Source organism: Leptinotarsa decemlineata, unplaced genomic scaffold (genome assembly GCF_025532065.1).
Source record: "Leptinotarsa decemlineata unplaced genomic scaffold, Ldec_3_MD MMD2_tig00000251_RagTag_RagTag, whole genome shotgun sequence".
NCBI lineage: Eukaryota > Metazoa > Arthropoda > Insecta > Coleoptera > Chrysomelidae > Leptinotarsa > Leptinotarsa decemlineata.
The window spans coordinates 10,301,842-10,322,717 of record NW_027412547.1 but is presented as its reverse complement, the minus strand read 5'-3'; the positions used below and the strand labels follow the sequence as shown (position 1 = coordinate 10,322,717).

The window sequence follows — 20,876 nt, the reverse complement described above, 5'->3', positions numbered from 1 at the left end:
TAAAAAAACTGTAATATAATGAAATTGTAATTGTGTTATTATTGCCGGTGAAGATATGCATCTGCAGCCGATATCTTGGAATATAATGAAATGACGAGACAATTATTCTGTTGACAGCAAAACAATATATTGGTTTCATCGTTTGATATACAACAAAGCGGGTTGGAGACAATATGGATCCCTGGGGTACACCAGCGTTGATGGTGAAAGTATTCGAGAGGTATCCATCGACGGCCACTTGGAGGGAACGTTCTTTCAGGAGTCTGAAGAACCATACACAAAAATGATTCGACAAGCCATAGCATTGAAGTTTGGCCAGCAAACCCTCATGCCACACACGGTCAAAGGCCTTAGAAACATCAAGCGCAACAGCTTGATTCTCCATGGTTCCCGATTGCGTTATTCCAAATATGGGTGACATATGGTAGGTCGCTTGATGATGTTGTTTCCGAAAGCCATATTGATGATCGCTCCCTTCAAATATTTGAGGATATGGTGGTTTACGACTTTCTCCATGATTTTTGATATCACTGGTAGCAAAGCGACTGGTATATAGTTATTTGGAAGATTTTTCTTGCCCTTTTCGGGAATAGGATGAACGCGAGCAATCTTCCAACAAGAAGGAAAACCCCCTTTCTTATAAGACAGGTTGAAAAGTCTGCAAAACACTAGTGCGAGTACATTTGCGCACTTCTTAAGTAGGATGACGGTCACTTCATCAGGGCCAGACGCCTTTGTTGATATTGAGCTACTTCAAAATTCGCCTAACTAGTCGAAAAGTAATTTTCGGCATTTTGGATTGAGTAATTTCATTTCGTGATATTCCAGATTTCGTAATAAATGACTAATCCTAATAACATATCTCTCTTATAAATTCCATGCAAGAAAATTGGAACAAGTAGATTATGGTACCGTTCAAAAAAATTTATCCGACATAGAAGTCAGACATTAATGATACAAAATCAATCTCTGACATCCGGCCTCCATATTCTAGCCCTCTGGGAGTCACGAAAGGGCCTAACAGGTAAAAATATTTAACGACAGGCTAATGGGAATTCCTTAGGTGAAATAAAATTTCTAAGAAAGTAAAATGTATCTAATAATCAAGAAGGGGCACGTCCCTCAGTTTATTTGAGTCACTGCGAGATAGCGCACCAACAGTGAAAATGGTTATTTATAAAATTTTGGATTATGTTTCTCCTAAAAAGTTTGAAAAGTGTAAAAAATACCAGTTGGATAGTGATGATTATCAAGTGAGTGCATGATAAATGTTACTAAATTCATGACGAAAGTGTAGTTGGATAATTAACCACAGTATTAATGATAATTACCGTTATATATATATATATATATATATATATATATATATATATATATATATATATATATATATATATATGATTCTGATTCTGATCGAAAACTAGACTCCTCGGTTTCTAATTCTTTCTTTGGAAGATTCTCTCATCCCTTTTTTTGTATCAGATGGAGTAGTAAAAAGCCAAAAACTTTCTTTCCCAAAAATTAATCACTCCTAAAAATATAACCCCTTCAATTCAAATAAGATTCCTCTTGACTGGGATCAAATCAAATAGGTGAATGAATGTCATTACGATGTCATCGATGACATAAGCAGATCAAGCTTATTCCGTGACATTCAAAATCGTAATTCATGAATGAAGTGTGTGTATTTTCTATAATGTTATCCAATTTGGTACTGAAGAGCCTTAGGGCAAGTATCTTAGGGCGAAACATCGGTGTATACCAGTGAGGGTGACAGTGTTCTATGTGAGTACAATTTATTACCATTCATTCAAAGTAGAACTCATGTGAATGATATCTGATTCTTATTCCACAACAAATGTTTGAAATACAAACTGAGTAGAGAAAAGTATCTTCTGTATAATTCAGTGTTCATATAGAAGTATTTGTTTCGAAAGAATCTTTTTCTTTCGTGTAATTCAATGTTTATGTGAAAGTAGCTGTTTCAGGAGGACTTTCTTTCAGTTTGTGTCTGAAAGTTACTTCTTTGCATGATCTACACATCCATGTATAGAGTTACTTATTTTCAAATTGATTACTTCCTTCCTTTCTTTGGAAGATTCTCTCATCCTTTTTTTTGTATCAGATGGAGTAGTAGAAAGCCAAAAACTTTCTTTCCCAAAAATTAATCACTCCTAAAAATATAACCCCTTCAATTCAAATATTTATAAGTATTCGGATCCGAATTGTTACTTTTTCCTAAAGTTTTTGTGAAAATCTTAAGTCGACATATAAATTTCACATTTTCGTACCTTTTTCTTGAACTATATTTGTCATTATTCATGAACATTCAGTTATATTTTCAAATGGATGTGACTAGGTAATAAACGATATCTGAAACAACTGATTTGCTTTTGAACTCATCACTTAAATATATTTCGTATCTAATACTTTATTTGGGTTAGAAATAATGTTTTCCACGTTTAATTCGATACGATTGTTCGTTTTTTATTTCTGTCTTAGATCAAACAAAAATATAATATTTGACACTCATATATGATGGAATTGGCCGATACAATGAAACACGTATTGCGTTTTTGTAAAACTGTGTAGTGATAATCTCACAATAAAGTGTTTTTTGAATACGTTAGTGATTTATAACAAAATTTATTTATTATATGAAATGTATATGAATAATGAAATATGCTGTGGTTTATTGTAAATAATTTATTAGTTGGGACGAATTTTTCTTGTTACTGTTTGTTACTGTAGGTCAGAAAAAGAAAAAGTTCAAAAGGCATGTATTATAGTTTCCTTAGAAAAATTTTCAATGCGAACTATTGAAACTAATTTTATTATAACTTGTTACATGATGAAAAATAATTGTTTTTCAAGTTGAATTTATTTTTATATATCCTTATACATCATTGTTGTGTGTATTTTCATTATCGGCATTAAACATTTACTTTTCTATTGTCAAGTACTGCATTGTTAGCAAGTAGGCAAGAGATACTTTGTGTTTCACATTAACATATCTAAATTGCTTTTTACTTTATCTTATTGTACTTTCGTGACAAATGCATCAACACCTTCCTGTTTCAAAACTAGGTTCAACAGTTTTTATTTTGTGTCGTATCTGCTCATTTGGCCGCGCATTTTAACCTGGATTCTAGTTCAACAACTGAAATTATTAATTGCTATTTTCATAGTGTTCGTTTTGTGTTCGCAATATACAGCTCATTAACCTGCTACCTACCTTGCCAGATTTGAGAGAAAGTCACGTATTATTAGTGAGAACGGCCCTATTAGCATTTTTTAAGGCCGGAAAGTTATAAAATAAGCAAACAGGTCCAATGTATCGGGTGCAATGAATTGATTGTAAATATTTTGTTCTTTGCCTGGGAAGGTTCAATAAACTCGGTTCCTTGGAAAAGGTATCACTATTATAAAATTTAAAACATTTTTGGGGTAGGAAAAATAGAACGTGTGTTCCGTTTTTACTGTTTTCCACCGTCCACTCCATTGACAGACTTCCTTAAAAAACCCTACTGCCCGAGAGCCTGTGATAAAAATCCTTGACTTGTTTTGTATTCCAAGTGAACTATGATACGTCTATGCCTGGATTCCCAATAGTAATAAACTGTTAATAACAGCAATTTAATTAACCAAAATTCCAACTGAACACTTTATTTCAACTATACGCGTTCGCTGGTCACTTTCTCTCCTGCTGATCCAAGTTCTTAACTAATGTAATCTGTCTCTGCAGATCTGTATAGTTCAAGTGAAAGATATAAGGCAATCTTCCTTCCAACAACTCCCTTTTAATAATATAGTTAGGAAGCTAACTAATTTCGTTATTCGCTTCAAAAACACTTCCCTAACTTTCTTCGAAAGCTTCTGATAATTCCTTTTCCATATTCTCTGTTTCACTGTCACTATCGTCATTTAAATCAATAATGAATTGATTTCCACCATTAATATGGAAGTGTCCAATATCCATATAGTCTTGAAATGACTTTTTAAACCTGTTCTGCCAGTCTTCTTCGGTAATATTAGATACTTCTTTAATTCGCTCTATTACCTTATTATCAAATTTTGGAAAATTATTTTTACGTCTAATGCTTTGTTTCAGTTTTTCCCAAATCAACTCGATGGAATTGAAAACACAAAAATAGGGGGGAAGTCTCAGTATGGTGTGTCCTTACTTTTCAGCAATACTCTCAAGGGCAGACACTTTTTTAAATATTTTTGTCTTTACAACTTCAAGTAGTTGGTTTTTGGTAGAGTAATCCTAAAAATACAAATTGTTATCCATAAAAAACTTTGTATTTCATCTTTACTCGAATTTTTATTCGGCACTTTGATGAGTTGTCGCGAATGATAGGAAGCTTTGTCAAGAATTATTACACTATTCGCATCCAAATTTGGGATTAATATGTTTTCAAATTATTCCTACAAAATATTAGCTTCCATGTTCTTATGATAGTCAACATTGCAGTCCTCAAGGTTTTTCCACATAATTTCAAAGAATTCGGAACCCATCTTTTACTTCCTCCGCAATGCACAATGATTAGTCGCGATCCTTTGTTTGCAGGCATGTTAGGCGTACACATTCTCGAACTATCAGTCCACCCTTTCCTAACTGTGTCATGATTGTCATACCAAGTTGTGTCCAAATAGAAAATTTGCCGTTGTTCTTGTCTATATTTAGTTATTTGTTCTAAGTACATGTTCACTAGTCTTCTGCTTTCCATAACTGCTTGACGTTTGTTTATTATTTTAAATATAAATCCTAGTTTCTTTATCCAATTCTGAAAAGAGTTTTGTCACAACAGCTCACGTTATGGCCGGAAGTATTCAAGTTCTTCCTTATGATTTCAATTGTAGAAATATCATTGTTTTTGTAACAATCGTATATTATTTTTTTCATTGTTTTTATGAGATGAACATCCAAAGGTTTTGGTAATCCTGTATCACATCGCGTCATGAGGTTTGTTTTTGACTATTTTACTTACAGTTGAGAAAGAAATTTAGGTCAAATCGGATGTTTCTTGTAATAGTTTGTTTCCCTCGAAACCAAACCTGAGATTCAGGCTCTTACATACATTGAAACATACTCTCTGTGTTTCAATATTCAAAGGCATCCGAATCTTATTTACTGATATCTCTTTTTCGCATTGTTTACCATCGCTATTGGAATCACTACACTGGGAAAAGTCTGCGTTGTTATCACACTCGTTATTACTATTAGTACTTGTCCAAGGACGCCATTTTAAACAGATAACAGGAATTTTAGGTAATTATAACTCCGTCAATATCGAATTTCAACACTCAAATCGCGATCAGTTCCTGAACTGAACACGATGGCGATAACCTTCCCCGATTTCTATTCGTCACCGTAATATGAATTCAAATTGAATTTTTTGACTCTTCAACCAATCATAAAACTCGGTTAGTAAAAATTATCCAACACGAACCGCCAAGTCCACAGTCCACGTGGACTAGTTCGGCTTTCTATGTATTGGTTTTTATGACCTTTTAGAGTGCCGACATCTTTAAATATGCACTATATCGTTTACTTCGACTATACTCGCTTATGTTCGTACCACATTCGAACGTGCTTGTATGTTCGTAAATTCATTCCGATGCGCTCAGCATGCCGATGTGACATTAGGCTATATTGTCGGACTTCTTTCAGATGTGATTTTTTTCACTTGTTTACCTCATTAGCTAATATGAGGTAAACTAATATCATGAGAAAAAAAGTGTTATGGCGAAAACCTATCTTAAAAATTCTTTTACCTAGATAAAACTATATCATCAGTGAGTAACATGGACTGTATTTCACCTAAATGAAAAAAACTAGGGTAATGCACACGAGAATTTTTTTTGATAGATTCATATTTTCTACTATCGTTAAGAAATTTGTATTTTATTAATATAACACAAGGCATCAGCAATTTGTATATCAAATTCAATTATTTTGGTGTGCGTCTCAGGAAAAACCGTTAGTGTGCAAATATACAGTGAAATTTTGCTTTCTGACTCACTAAATAGATATATTTCTGAACTTTTCTAGTAATATAAGAAGAACATAGGCTTTTACAGCCGGAATCATGATCAAAGAGAACAAAATCCGGGGTGATAGGCCGTTGTCAAATGGAACCTTAAGTACCAAACGTTTCGTCTGCTACTGCGGCAGACATCATCCGTGGATGTGCGCTGATTGCGTGGACGAAGTCTCAGCAACGACGACAATAGTTGATTTCATTTCATTAAAATATTTTCAGATGAAAATGAAATGGCGTAAGTTCAGTTCATTTGTCGTGGGAACGATTACCAGAAATTTCCAAACGAAAGTAGGAAATATAAATCTATCAAATAGAACTCCACGCGAATAAGTGAATCAGTTTTGCATTACCCGAGCAACTTTAATAAGGATATGATTCACTATCTAAGTTATTCCAAACCGATCACAATGGAAACGTCAGGCGCTAATCACCTTTTCCTTTCTCACGCTGCGGCAGGATATAATGAAAGTATTATAATTTCACATCATCTTAATGTCTGGTGAATATCTATTAAAAACAAGTGTTTGTTCTCGAATATCGAAACTGAACGTGTCTAATTCATTATCGGCTATTTTCAACGAATGGCAATTTTCACCTGAAGAATATTGACCGCAAAATGACGAGAAATATAGAAATTGACAACTAATTAACTTTCCACTAAATCATTATCGTGTACCACTAACATAATTTGAATAATTAATACTGATATAAATTTTATACTTACTACTGAAAAATAAAGTTCTGTTTCCGTTATCTTTCTCTTCAAGGACTTCTTCACTCTACTAAATTCAAGAATCATTCAGAAGATATTTTTGAATTTTTTTAATTTTGCTCTTGTTCAAACTGGTAAATCCATTGACTGGATGGTTAATAATTTTTCTGTGCAATGTAATCCATCTTGGTGTTGAGTGAATATTTTTTTCCAATCACTTTAATTTATGAAATTTGGTTTCTGATGTTTAACGTTGATTTGTATTGATATTTTTATGCTTTCTCGGTTGCAATTGATTATTTTGAGCTTTAGATGAGTAAATTTGAAGTAATGCAAATTTGTTCAAGGTGAAACCTGTTTGTTGTAGGTTTTTCAATTATATAAAATGGTTGAAGTAGTAGAAATAATTTTTTAATTTTCAGAACTTTCATCTAAATATTATTTCAATCCTTCAAGAATAAGTTCGGGCGACTGGTTTAAAATCCATACCTTGAACTTCTTTTTAAATGGGATTTTCTGTAAATTATCGGGCATAGATAAAAGAGGAATCTTTGGTTTTTTGTAGTTCCAACCTTTGGTATTCTGATTGTTTCGTTTTTCAGTCGAGTATTGTATGGGTGGTCTATTTGGGGCAGTTCATACTTGTGCTGGTGATAGTAAGATGCAAAATTAAGGAAGTACAGTTGATGGATTGTAAATAGCTAAGATTGTTGGAAGAGTTTATCTGAAATCTGTAGCTTTTATTATACATTATCTTTATGAGCCATGATCGTGTCACTTCTAGGTTTTTAATGTAATTATTAGTTATCACACCCCAAACAAGTATGCCATAGTTTATATGAGTTTGGGCTAGGCTTGCATAAAGTATGTTCATTTGTGTCGAGTCGAATAATTTTTGAAACAGTTTGAATTTTGTTAACAATGATCTCAATTTTTTTGTAACGTTTTCAGTGTGTTTGTGCCATCTAAGATTTTGGTCTATAATGAGGTCTAGATATTTAAATGTTCTCTCCTTTCAATATCAATGATATTGCTATTTATAGTAACTGTAATTTTACTAGATGTGGGTAAGTTGTTATAAATTGAAAAAGCAAAAAAGTGGGTCTTACAAAAGTTTACTGTTAGTAGGCTACTGTCGAACCAATGAAACAAAGTTTCCAATTCCCTTTCTTGATAAATTTCAGAATGTTCCAATTCTTGCCACGAAATGGAAGGTTGGGTCGTCGGCAAAGATGATAATATTCGCTTCCACACCAATATTGTAGAGATCATTGATATACATATTGAATAATATAGGTCCAAGCACCGTTCCTTGGGCCACTCCACACTCAATTACTTGATCTGAACTGAATGAACTATTGATTTTAACTCTTCTGTTCGATAAGTAACTAGTGAGAAGTTTCAATGGTTCACCTCTTAAACCTATATTTTCTAATACTCTTAGTAATTTGTGGTGACACACTATGTCGAATACCTTTGCCAAGTCAACGAAGACACATTATGAGGTTTATCCTATGTCCATCGCCTCATAATTTTTTTTTGTAAAATAAACCATTGCATCTTGTGTTGACTTGGCTTGGCAAAATCCATAGATACTGATTATCCGAGAGTATATGATATTTTTTTATATATTTCTCTCCGACATGGCTTTTAAGGAAATTGCTCTGTAATTAGTTTGTTTTGTTTTATCTCCAGATTTATGTAAAGGTTTTATAACTGTGTGTTTGAGGGCATCCGGAAATATTCCTTCACAAATGCATACGTTTATGATGAGTGTTTTTTATCTAAATTGAATAATTGTCTTATTTTCTTGAAGTTTTGTGAATTAGTGAAGTGTGGCAATCCGTTTTTCATTTGAGTCCTTGTATCTGTTCATTTTATAGGTGAGTTTTATTTGATTACATAGTCATTTGAGTTGTTTCAGTAGAGTTTAATTATACATCATAGTCATTATCAGAGTCATTGTGAAATATTCTCAGCTCAATGCAGCCATGTAAGATAAAAATATTCAAATTAAATCAATTTTATGACTTCATGACATATTAATTTTTTGGCTGTCAATTTAATCGTTATCTAGAAGGAGCGTTTCATAGCTGTAAAACTCTTGTTTTGGTGGCCTAACCTTCATGTTTTCATAATTTTCTCGCTTTGAAGGATAAAATTGCAGTAAAACTTTTCAAATTTTTCATAATTTTTATGCATTGAGGGAAATAATCTGTCATAATGGAAATAAATGATTTCATTAGATTTCATTCTATTCATTTTTATGGCAACCAAGATTTCAGAATGTTCTCCATAACAATTATTTGAAATGTACCAAACATGAATGTAAAAAAAGTGTCAATGTGAAATGCTGAAGTCAAGGGTATGCTTAATTGACACATTTATCTTCTGCTCTTGACAAGCCCACTCAAAAGCGGCTCATTAAAATACATAAACAAACGATGTTCTATAATTTCGGCCATCTGTTTTCGCTCGATCAGGTGAAGAACCTTGAAAAGAAAGCTCATCGTACACTCCCATCTCGTCTGGTTATTATAATTTTTTTCGCATCTCAGTCGTTGGTGAAGCTGAGATCACTTTCACATCGACCTTGATTTCGGTCATTATTTTGAGAGGACATCGAACGTTGACTTTTACTCAAATCGCTTATAATTCCGTATTGTTATTTTGAAAGTGGAGTTGCATCATCCGGAGATTTTGCTTTTGCTCTCGATTTATCAATGAGCGAGTATCGACGCGTTTATTGGAATAAAAGGGAAAGGAGACTATCCCTTTTACATGCCGAAATACGCCTCGGTGTATCTAGATTATGTATCACAGATTTTCAACATGTAATTATATTGGGAGATCCAAGGCTTCAATTCATATACTTTCTTCAAGACCTAAAATCGAGATTTGTGAATTAGTGTGAATCATTGATGAAAGAGGATTTTTTGTGGGTTTGACAAATGTCAAACCTTCACATAAATGTCATTTCTCAATGGGTATGATGATTTTATAATTTTTGACTCTAAAGAAAGAGTTATTGATTGATACAATTTTCATCATTTTTATGGTTCTGATGTAGTTTCAGTAAGTTACTGTATATACATTTTTACTGTAAGTATGATTTGTAATGTTATTCAATGGCGAAAAAATTCACAACTCATTAAATTATAGGCCCTGAAGAAGCTTCCCAATAGAAGCGAAAGCTTGGCTTGGCTCCAGTCGCTAAGATTATCCACTTTATATATCTCAAATTTCAGTCTACTTGAAAGCGTCACGAAGGAAAGACACCTTTACTCATTCCAGTCCAATGTCACTGATGAAATCTGACAAATCAAAACTGCACTATTTGGTACTGGATTAATAAGGAAACTCTTCTGGGCTCTGTTATAATATTTTATCGGTACAAGTATCGTTCTGTGAATCTGAGAAAGTTATCGAATACGGTTTTTGTTGTCAAAACTATTATTAAGTTGAAAACTTGTTCGATTGATGACCTATTTATTTTGTAGAAATTCATCTAGAATGAAGAAAATAATTTTTATGCACGACCGGGCGTAAAGTAGCACTTTATCGCCCCGCGGGCAATGAAATCGTTGAGCAGGCGCTTAAGTGAATTTCAATCTCATATCGATAAAAATCTATATATATATATATATATATATATATATATATATATATATATATATATATATATATATATATATATATATATATAAAAATGAATAGATTAGTACTCTTTGATCATTCCCATATTGATTTCAATTTAAGAGCCACCGGTATACAGCTGTTTCAGCCTATTGGGCATCGTCAGTACCGGGCAGGCGGTCCTCGATTGAAGACAAAATGAGAAAAAACCAAGAAAGTACTTGATAAAAATAGCTGCGTAAATGCAAGCGAAACATAAGTGGAACCACCTATTGGTGTGACACCCAAGTCAACTTGCCAAGTTTTTATGTCAGTGTTGGTGGTTTGACCAATCAAACCGACAACTGCGGTAGCAGAAATTTGGGAAGCTAACCTGAAATGCCATCGGAAAACGAATCCACATGTTTCTAGAAATGATATGAAATCTAGAAAGGTTAATGCAGTCAAGCTGCTGGAAAATAATTCCATGAAAATCAAAAAATAAATAGATTAGTACTCTTTGATCATTCCCATATTGATTTCAATTTAAGAGCCACCGGTATACAGCTGTTTCAGCCTATTGGGCATCGTCAGTACCGGGCAGGCGGTCCTCGATTGAAGACAAAATGAGAAAAAACCAAGAAAGTACTTGATAAAAATAGCTGCGTAAATGGGTGTCACACCAATAGGTGGTTCCACTTATGTTTCGCTTGCATTAAATACAGCTATTTTTATCAAGTACTTTCTTGGTTTTTTCTCATTTTGTCTTCAATCGAGGACCGCCTGCCCGGTACTGACGATGCCCAATAGGCTGAAACAGCTGTATACCGGTGGCTCTTAAATTGAAATCAATATGGGAATGATCAAAGAGTACTAATCTATTCATTTTTTGATTTTCATGGAATTATTTTCCAGCAGCTTGACTGCATTAACCTTTCTAGATTTCATATCATTTCTAGAAACATGTGGATTCGTTTTCCGATGGCATTTCAGGTTAGCTTCCCAAATTTCTGCTACCGCAGTTGTCGGTTTGATTGGTCAAACCACCAACACTGACATAAAAACTTGGCAAGTTGACTTGGGTGTCACACCAATAGGTGGTTCCACTTATGTTTCGCTTGCATTTACGCAGCTATTTTTATCAAGTACTTTCTTGGTTTTTTCTCATTTTGTCTTCAATCGAGGACCGCCTGCCCGGTACTGACGATGCCCAATAGGCTGAAACAGCTGTATACCGGTGGCTCTTAAATTGAAATCAATATGGGAATGATCAAAGAGTACTAATCTATTCATTTTTTGATTTTCATGGAATTATTTTCCAGCAGCTTGACTGCATTAACCTTTCTAGATTTTATATATATATATATATATATATATATATATATATATATATATATATATATATATATAGTTAGAATTACAGATTTTTGACACACCTACATTTAGTAATTTAGTAACTTCATATTTTTTATAACTGATGTCACTCTTTGCAATCAACTTCCTTTCCTTGTTTAATGTTGAACTTATTTCGTAACCCCTTCTAAATTGTAAACCCTGTGAGAAAATATCATATTCAAATTGTGAAGATCAACGTTTCACACAAAAGTAGAGCAGGCTCTTTGTAATAAGTTACTTATACGTTTATCAAATCTGAGATTTGTGTCAAATATGATACCTAGACTTTCGACTTCAATAACCAACTAAAGTTCAACACAATCCACCATAATATTGATATCAGAGCAAATAACACGATGATCCTTATGTCGAAATACAATAATATCGTTTTTGCCAGCATACATTATCAGACTGTGTTCAGAAGCTAACTTAACGAATAAATTCAGTTCTTTATTGAGTTGAATACTAGTTTGTGATGCACTATTTGGAACCTTTGGTGTAGTCGTAATGAATATTACTGGTGTTGGGAAAAAAAAATTCAATAATATTGAGTACTACCTATTCGGGTGTCGTCCGCGTACAGATGAATATAACATTCATCAAGATACGTTATAAGATAAGAAGTGTATATAGTGAACAGCAGTGGGTCCAGAGTGGATCCTTGTAGAACTCTCGACTGAAGTTCCGTGAATCTCCACTGCTTGTCATCAGCACGCACTCTTGAAGAGCGAAAGCGCGGAGTCGCATAATCCAATGTAAAGTGTTTGAAAGTAAATCGTGAATCGTGATTTATTGTGTCTAGCCCCCTAATGAAATTAAAAGTATTAGTGCTGTGCAATATCCCTTATCATTCGAACTCAAAATATCATTTTTGACGTTTAGGGGCTGTAGTAGTACGAGTACAGCTGTGCCCCTAACGGAAGTCTGACGGAACTTTTGAAAGCAAGGAGTATCTGGTTAGATACTCCCTAAGCTGTAAGTCAATTGCTCTTTCCGAAACATTTTCCAGGGTTGGGGGGATGCTGATTGCACTCAAGTGCAGAAGGAGACACTTTTTTAGGTATAAACCTATCACACAAAGTTTCAACAATTCAACGTTCAAATCATCACATATGGTTGGTTTTTTGTGGCATTGAATTGAACTCCATTCGAAATCACTTCTACATCCTCATTAAGATATGCAACCTCCTGCTGCCTGTTTAAACCAATATTATTGTTTACATTAGTTGTAAAGCAGTTTAGAAGATTTCCAGGTGGTTTCAAAACTTAAAGAGAATCAATAAGTAAATCATTGATATTATCTGGGTTTTTCAACTCCAGAGTTATTTTGGAGTATCCCAGAAAACCCCATAATTGTATTTCATCAAAACTGTTCTATGTAAAGAAATAGGATTATTTAGTCTACCCAAAGTATGAACAACAGGGGTATTTTATGGATCCAATGGAACTTATCCGTCAAACAAAATGAAATTATTCAATTTTACTTTTATTCTCTAATATTTAAAAATCGATTCAATTAAATGAGTTATATACATGTACCTCAAAACTTTATTCTAACTTCGTGAATCGTAAATATAAATACATATTTTGTGTGATGTTTTCTATTTTCTTTTTTGTCAAGGCAATTACGAAAAATAATGTACTTTGTAGCTAATGGTGTACTTTGTAACTAATGATTCATAATAATAATTATCCTAATAAACATTTATATTTATGCGAAGATGTGCGCTAGTAAAAACCTGCAAATTGTGCACCTGCCATAAAAATGTCAAGATGCTCGTGTTATGAGGTAGAACAAGGATGTTGTCTGAAAAACTGGTATGAAAGACGTAAGAAACTCATCCAAGGACATGCGTACCAGACCAGAACAGATTTCATGCCAAATTGCTTTTGATTCCACTTTTTTCGCTTAACGAATGTTACATAAGGAATTGTTCCGATGATAATAGGAAATGAAGTGAGAATGCTGCATGTTCGATTTTTAACATTGTGGGAGGTTCGATACTTGTGCCTACAACTTCCACATAGAACTTTGTCCTGAAACTTCTCAAGATATTTTTATGAAAAAGTATTTTTGATTAACTCTCATGAAGTTTTCTTGGTTTCAACTTTTTTTATTTTGATATGGAACAACGGGTTTTGGCTGAAATATAAATTAATTTATATTTTATCGGTGAATGATGGAGGTGTTGATTTATATAATAATCAAATGAAAAATGAATACAAATACTAAAAATACCAGAACCGACTTAATCGCAAGAGTTATATAAAGAAAGAAAATATTATCAAAAGAATGAGAAAAAGAAAATAATAAGTGAAATTCCAATTATGTGCAAACAATTGGAATAAAAAAATCGTGAAGATGAATGATAATATAAAAAAGTATAATATGAAAATATAATGTAAAAAAAGATTCAAACCAAGTTACCTACTCTATGACGTTTAGATTTATAAGTATATACAGTCGTATTTGGGTTATACCTAATAGTTATCATCCGTTTGAAACATTTTCTTTTTTGTTTGAATGATATAAAGGTAGAAAAGTAGAAAGCCGAAACCTTTCTTTCTCATTTTCTTTATTATATTTTTTTACACATTTTTACGGAAGCGTTGAAGGGTCACATATTTTTATTATTTCGTTATTGGAAATAGCGACTTTAAAACTCGAAATTTCGACATTAATCTCGAAAGTCATTTAGTAGATATATATTTATTCTTAGAGGGAGCACAATTATTTGGTCCAACAGAATACAAAAGTGTGTACATTTGAGCAAAGTTGAATCAGAAGAAATCAATTGAATATTTTGATCATTTGTTCATTGGGATTTACGAATTTAAAACTCGAAATCTTTAACACTCGAACCTTTAACACTCATCAAACACGTTGTCAACCACATTCATTCCAACGTTCTCTTCAATCCAGATTTTCCAAAATATTCGAAACCCCAATACATGTAACTCCCAATAAATGTATTTCTCATATTTTCAATAGATTATTTTTACGTTTAAAAATACGTCTAAAGTATTAAACTTATTGCAAAGCTAAAATTTTATACCAAAACATTTCCTATTTGGCACTCAAACCATCATTCACCTATTTTCAAATATGCCTTCTATAATTTGCTTTGCTATACAGTATGTTCCACTTTCAATAGCCACACTCGCTAAGACTACACACAAATTCCCACGTAGGCACACATATTTGTAATAACGCAATCGAGAAACATGGAGAGTCAAGTGCTGTGGCGCTTTATATTTCTAAGGTCTTTGGCCGGGTGAAGCACGAGGGTTTGCTAGCCAAACTTCCATGATATGGCTTATCGGATCATTTTTGTTTATGGCTCTTCAGCTTCCCAAAAGAACGTTCCCTGCAAGTAGCCGTCAATGGATATCTCTCATCGAACACCATCAACGCTGGTGTTCTCCAGGGATCTGTATTGTCTCCAACCCTATTTTTATTGTATATCAACGACTTATTAGAAAAAAACAAGAATCCAATATATTGCTTTGCTGACGAAAGCACACTTGTCTCGTCATTACATTTGGATTTCAGTACATGGACTACGGAAGCAGGAGGTTGCATATCTAAATGAGGATCTAGAAGTGATTTCGAATTGGGATGAAAGTAACCAGGTTCAATTCAATGCCACAAAAACCCAGGCATCGGTGTTCTCCGAAATTGCAAAGGCTGCTTCTCAAAAGCTTGGAACACTGTTCCAAACCAGAAAACAGTACACACCTCAGCAACTTTTGATGTTTTATAAAGCTCAGATCAGTCTTTCTTTGGAGTATTGTTCTCATGTATGAAGCTCTGCCCCCAAACATACCCTGAATTTGATGGATTCCATCCAGAAAAGAGCCATCCGCCTGATTGAAGACGCGAACATCACGTGCAACCTTGATAGCCTGGAACATCGGGAGGTGTTCAAGTGACTTGGAACATTTGATTCCACCAAGAGTGGTACATATCAGAAACACGCAACGGACTGTTGCTGCTCATCGTTTTAAGGTTCAACTCAGTACACCTCGAACTTCACTGTTTAAGAACTCTTTCATCTGGAGAACTGCGTTTATGTGGAAGAAACTTCCTGAGAACGGTTTTTCTAATGGATTTAACCTCCAGCGATTCAAATCCAATGTGAATCGCACCACTCTGCGAGCGCCTTAATGATTTTCCTGTAGTGCTTGTGTTTTGTGCTTGAAAAAAACATACACAACTATGCACAAATATCTATTCCATCAAAATCTTGCATATAAGATCAAAATCAACTCTAGCCCAACACCTTTGACCTTTGACAAAGAATGGCCAACAAACTGGCCATTTAGGCCTAGCACCCATATACATTCAGTAGGAAATTTATGAAATGCAGCATATCGAAATTTCAGCCTATTCGCCTGGAATGTATTTTTCATATGATTTGCGCAGCATCCATTTGTCTATACGCTAAATGTAACTGAAATGTAACTGAAATGTCTTTTTTTTATAAAAGACACTCCGTGTTTCGAAAAATTAAAAAAAATTGAATTGACGTAGCCTAATATTAATTTTTTACATAAAATATGTTAAGGAATCGTTCCGGGGTTAAAGTCATTATTTAAAATACATTTCATATATTCAAATTTTAGTGGCATACGGGACCTCATGCATGAGGATCTCTTAAACAGCAAGGAAGTGAAATTAGTGGTACTGAATACTTGGTATTTTAGTATAGAATACTTAGATTACTGGGTTAAGTTAGGTTAGGTTCAAATTAAGTGAGTCTATTCCACCTCCAACTGCTATCCAAATTAATTAATCCTAATAATTATAATTCAATACTTCCGAAAATATGAAGAAATTGATAGTGAATACTTCATAAGTAAGAGTTCGTCGTTGGAAAAATGTAGAGTATTTGGTAGTGATACCTAGTACCTTTGAAATGTACTCACTCATACTGAATACATAAGTAGGAACATCGATACTGGTTATACAGCTCTGCTAGTTGTACAATGGAAAAGTAACTCTTTCTTTCTTTTTCAGGGCGCCGACTCGTGGGTATCTGTCCATAATTTGCAATCTCAAGGAGGAGGTATTTTGGATCCCGATGACAGGTTGAGCGACGTTGCCGATGATAGGGAACAAATCTTGGCGAGTTTTGAAGATGGGGATGGTGCTCATCTTCACGGAGGGGGAGACGGTGCAAGCGGCAGCTCTGTTGGTACGGGGAGCCCGGATATTTTTCACGTGAGTTATTTTTTGTGTAAATTTGGGATAACGTGTAATTGAATATTCTTTAATTGCTTACTGGTTAATAATAATAATAACTTCATTATGCTGAAGCCTTTTCACTCACAAAGATAATAGTGTGAGCCATCCGAGTTATTTACCTTCCTTACCTCCTGCCTTCGGTAGTTTCCCACATTTTTATTATGAAGATAGAGAAGTAGAAACCCAAAATCTTTCTTAATCATATAAAGATAATAAAATATTTAAATATTTAGGAAACAAATATATGGTAATAATTATGCTACCTATAATAAAATTTTCGTTTGAATATAAACATGAGATGCGTCTGTGCAGGACCTAGCATAAAAAATGTTAAGCTAGTGAAGTATACAAAAGAAATAATTTTGAGGTTCGCTGGGTGAATATCAGACTGCTGAGAATAAAGAACACACAGAATTGTATTCTTGGGAACCTCTGCCGCAAATTGGCGCTGCAAAACTAAAGGATAACAAATAAAATGTTATTTTGCTTTGAGAAAACTGCAAGATTTTCCGTTTTCATTTATAATAATCATTCCATTGTTCCTAAAATGGATGACTCGTTTGTTCAATCATACCAACTTCTCATCAATTGTATCTAGATACCACTGATAACTAGACCTTTCACTACTCGCTCTCAAATGCTTGACATTACTGCTCACACCGGGTCTAACAGATCCGTCCCTGAATGGAGTATTGTAGAAATCAATCGAAAAACTTGTAAAGAGACATATTTTCATGTATATTCTACAAATTAATAAATAAGCGATTGTTGCTTTTTTCAATAAAAAAGATAAAACATATGTAATCTTGAGAACTGAATCCTTATTTGAAATTTTTAAATAAAAATTAACTGGTAAAAACAACTTTGATGTAATTTCAGAGAAATCAAATGCAAAATTTGATACAGCAATTGGGATGCAGCATTTGGGCATGAGTGTGCCATACGAATTTTGCATATTTTTGAAAGTGATATTTGAATTTATAATCATTCTTGTGTAAGAAACATTGTTTTGTTACTTTAGTTGTGTTTTGCAACGATTGTATTTAAGTTTGCTGCTTCCTTCCTGGAACTCCTCTTGTTAAATTTGTTAGTTGTGCTCAGCGCTTTTTTGCAGTTGAACGTATACATTTTCAGCTATTGCTTCTATCTATATTCATCAAATTGAAGAAAATCACCATTTGTCAAACCCAAATGTTTATTGTTACATCGTATGTAGTAGAAAGTTTGTCATAATCCATATCTCACCATATACTTCCAATAGATGATCATTCATGTCTCAATCTTGATCCGAGTCACATTACATTGCTGCTTCTTACTAAAATTTCTCCTCTAAATCTGATTAGTCAATAGGAGCATCATCAAAAAGACGCTGAAGATTTTTTGGTTCTTTCTCAAAATACATCTAACATTTATTGAAATAAACATTTCCCCTTTATATTAACTAATAATGCCTTTAAAATTTATGTATATCGACAAAAAAGTACAAGTCAAAAAACAAAACACAAGTAGGTACTCATCGCACTGTACTGTGAAAACATACTTCATTTCAGTTATTTAACACCGATATCTGGCAATTTGAATGTCCCAGCATGCGGAGCATCAAACAGAGCGTTTCCAAATTTAAGGTTAATATTTTCAATCGTGTTATAGAATTTTGTTACAGAGAAGTATGAAGTGCTTATAGTTCATTAGTTATGAAAACAATTCTCAATGTAGTATAAAAGAATTAAAATCGTAGAAACTTTTCAATCAATAAAATGTAAGTAATATAAACTGTCAAAAGATCTGCAAATCAAAGAAATTGTTCGACTTGTGTACTGAGTGCAATGTGTGATCTAAATGAGAACTCTATATGATCAAACACAAACTTTAACTGTTTTGTTTTTCTTTCTCAATTGTAGAAGACTATATAGAATTATGTATTTTAGCGCGTATTTTGTTGATGACTCATGTGCATTCTTTAATCGTCCTACATTTGCTAATAGGTTTACCTATTAATTCAGAGAGTTTTTTGAAGTCATTTTTATTTTCAATATTGTGGAAAGTTGGACAGAAACAACGATTTGAATATTTGTAATTACGTTTTCTCATGTTGTCGCCCACTTTGTTCTAGAAAAAAATACCTCAGGAGCGGTTAGTGTACTAAATGTACGCCGTCTGTTCAAAAAATAAGGTGAATTTTCAGTTTTTCAAAAAATAATAGTTAATCATCAATTTCTATTTTGTCTCCTACAAAGTAGTCCCCCTCAGATGTAAAACACTTGTGACCGCATTTTTTTTCAACCCTCGAAGCAGTTCTGATATACACTTTTTGGTATGTCCTTGAGCTTTTTCAGCGATTCGGTTTTTATCCCCTCAATCGTCGTAAATCGCCGTTCTTTTATGGGTCTCTTCAATCTTGGGAACAGAAAAGAGTCGCAGGGGGGCAAATCTGGTGAATTCGGTGGCTGAGTGATGATTACGGTGTTGTTTTTGGACAAAAAATTACGAACAAGCAATATATAGTGAGCAGGTGCAAAAGCCATGAATTGTTTTTCCCCCACAATACCGGACGTTTTCTTTGTATTGTTTCTCACAAGAGGCGCATAACTTCAAAATAATACACCTTACTTACCGTACGAGCAAGAGCTCCTGATGCACTTCGCCACGGTAATCGAAGAAAACCGTGAGCAAAACCTTGACATTTGATTGGACTTTGCGTGCTTTTTTGTTCTTGGCTCTCCTGGGCTCTTCCATTGGGACGATTGGACTTTGGTGGCATGAGCCAATCAATATGCCAATATTCTCAGCAACTTCTCTCCATAACAATTTTATTTATTTTATTTCTACGGTTGTTAATGTGTTGGGGCGTCCAGGGCGAGCATCGTCATTCACATCTTCTCGACCATCTGTGAAAGGCCTGTACCACTTATAAACATTTTTCTGACTCAGAGTACAATCACCGTATGCCACTGAAAACATTTCAAGTGTTTTTGAGCACTTAATTCCATTCTTTTACACGTTTTCTATTAGCTTCACCTGTATGAATGTTTGTTTGCTTGTAACTCCCAAGCTCGGGATCTGTATTGACAGAATTATCGACATTATGCAACCTCCTTGATGGGTTGTTCAAAAGAAAATCAAAATAAAAAATGGATTTTAAGAATTATAAGTGTTAGCGAAATTTTTTACTACAGTTGAAATATTTAGATATTTAAATATTTTCAATTACCCGTGATATGAATTTCAACAATGAAAACGTTATCGTAAATTGTACACCTAAAAAATTCAGTTATTTAAATATTTCAAAAAATCAAAAATTATTATTAAGGTGCTTGAAATACATATCAAATCAAAAGATCAATTTGAAAAATAAAATTATTCAATGAAAAAATATTCTAAGTCCATTAGTTTTGAATGAAACTTCAAATCAAAACATCAAGACTGGATTGTTTTTTGAAATTATCTCTTTACTTCGAAACAAATATTACAACCGTCCGCCCTCTGTTGGAGACTTACTATACCACCTGCATCTCAGTATTACTATAGAATTCAAGACCTCAAACTTTATTATGTTGTTAAGATTTATATTACTAGTGACTAGAACTTGAAAAAAAATTATTTTTGACAATAAATTGGACTAAAAAGTGAAAAATAAATATAGTTTGAAAAACTAAGAAACACGCTTTTATAGCATATGAAACCAAAAAGTAAAAAATATAGTTTTAAAAAAGTAAAAAACAACTTTTAAAGAACATTGAACTAATTTTTTTTTTGATAAGCTCAAAACAATAACAATCGAAAAATACTAGTAGTATTGTGAAAAAAGCGTGGGCGCTAGATATACAAAAAATATGGCACAAAGCGTCCACGCTTT

General features: G+C 33.5%; 1 protein-coding gene across 9 annotated transcripts in view; it reads left to right on the top strand.

Annotated features, from left to right (window-relative positions):
- LOC111503500 (partitioning defective 3 homolog) overlaps window positions 1–20,876 on the top strand; it is a 211,996-nt gene that overhangs the window by 151,614 nt on the left and 39,506 nt on the right. For all 9 annotated transcript variants that reach the window (XM_074173674.1, XM_074173671.1, XM_074173678.1 and 6 more), the window contains one exon: window positions 16,793–16,996. In XM_074173674.1, coding sequence (XP_074029775.1) covers window positions 16,793–16,996 — 204 coding nt within the window. The remainder of the gene's footprint in view (window positions 1–16,792; window positions 16,997–20,876) is intronic.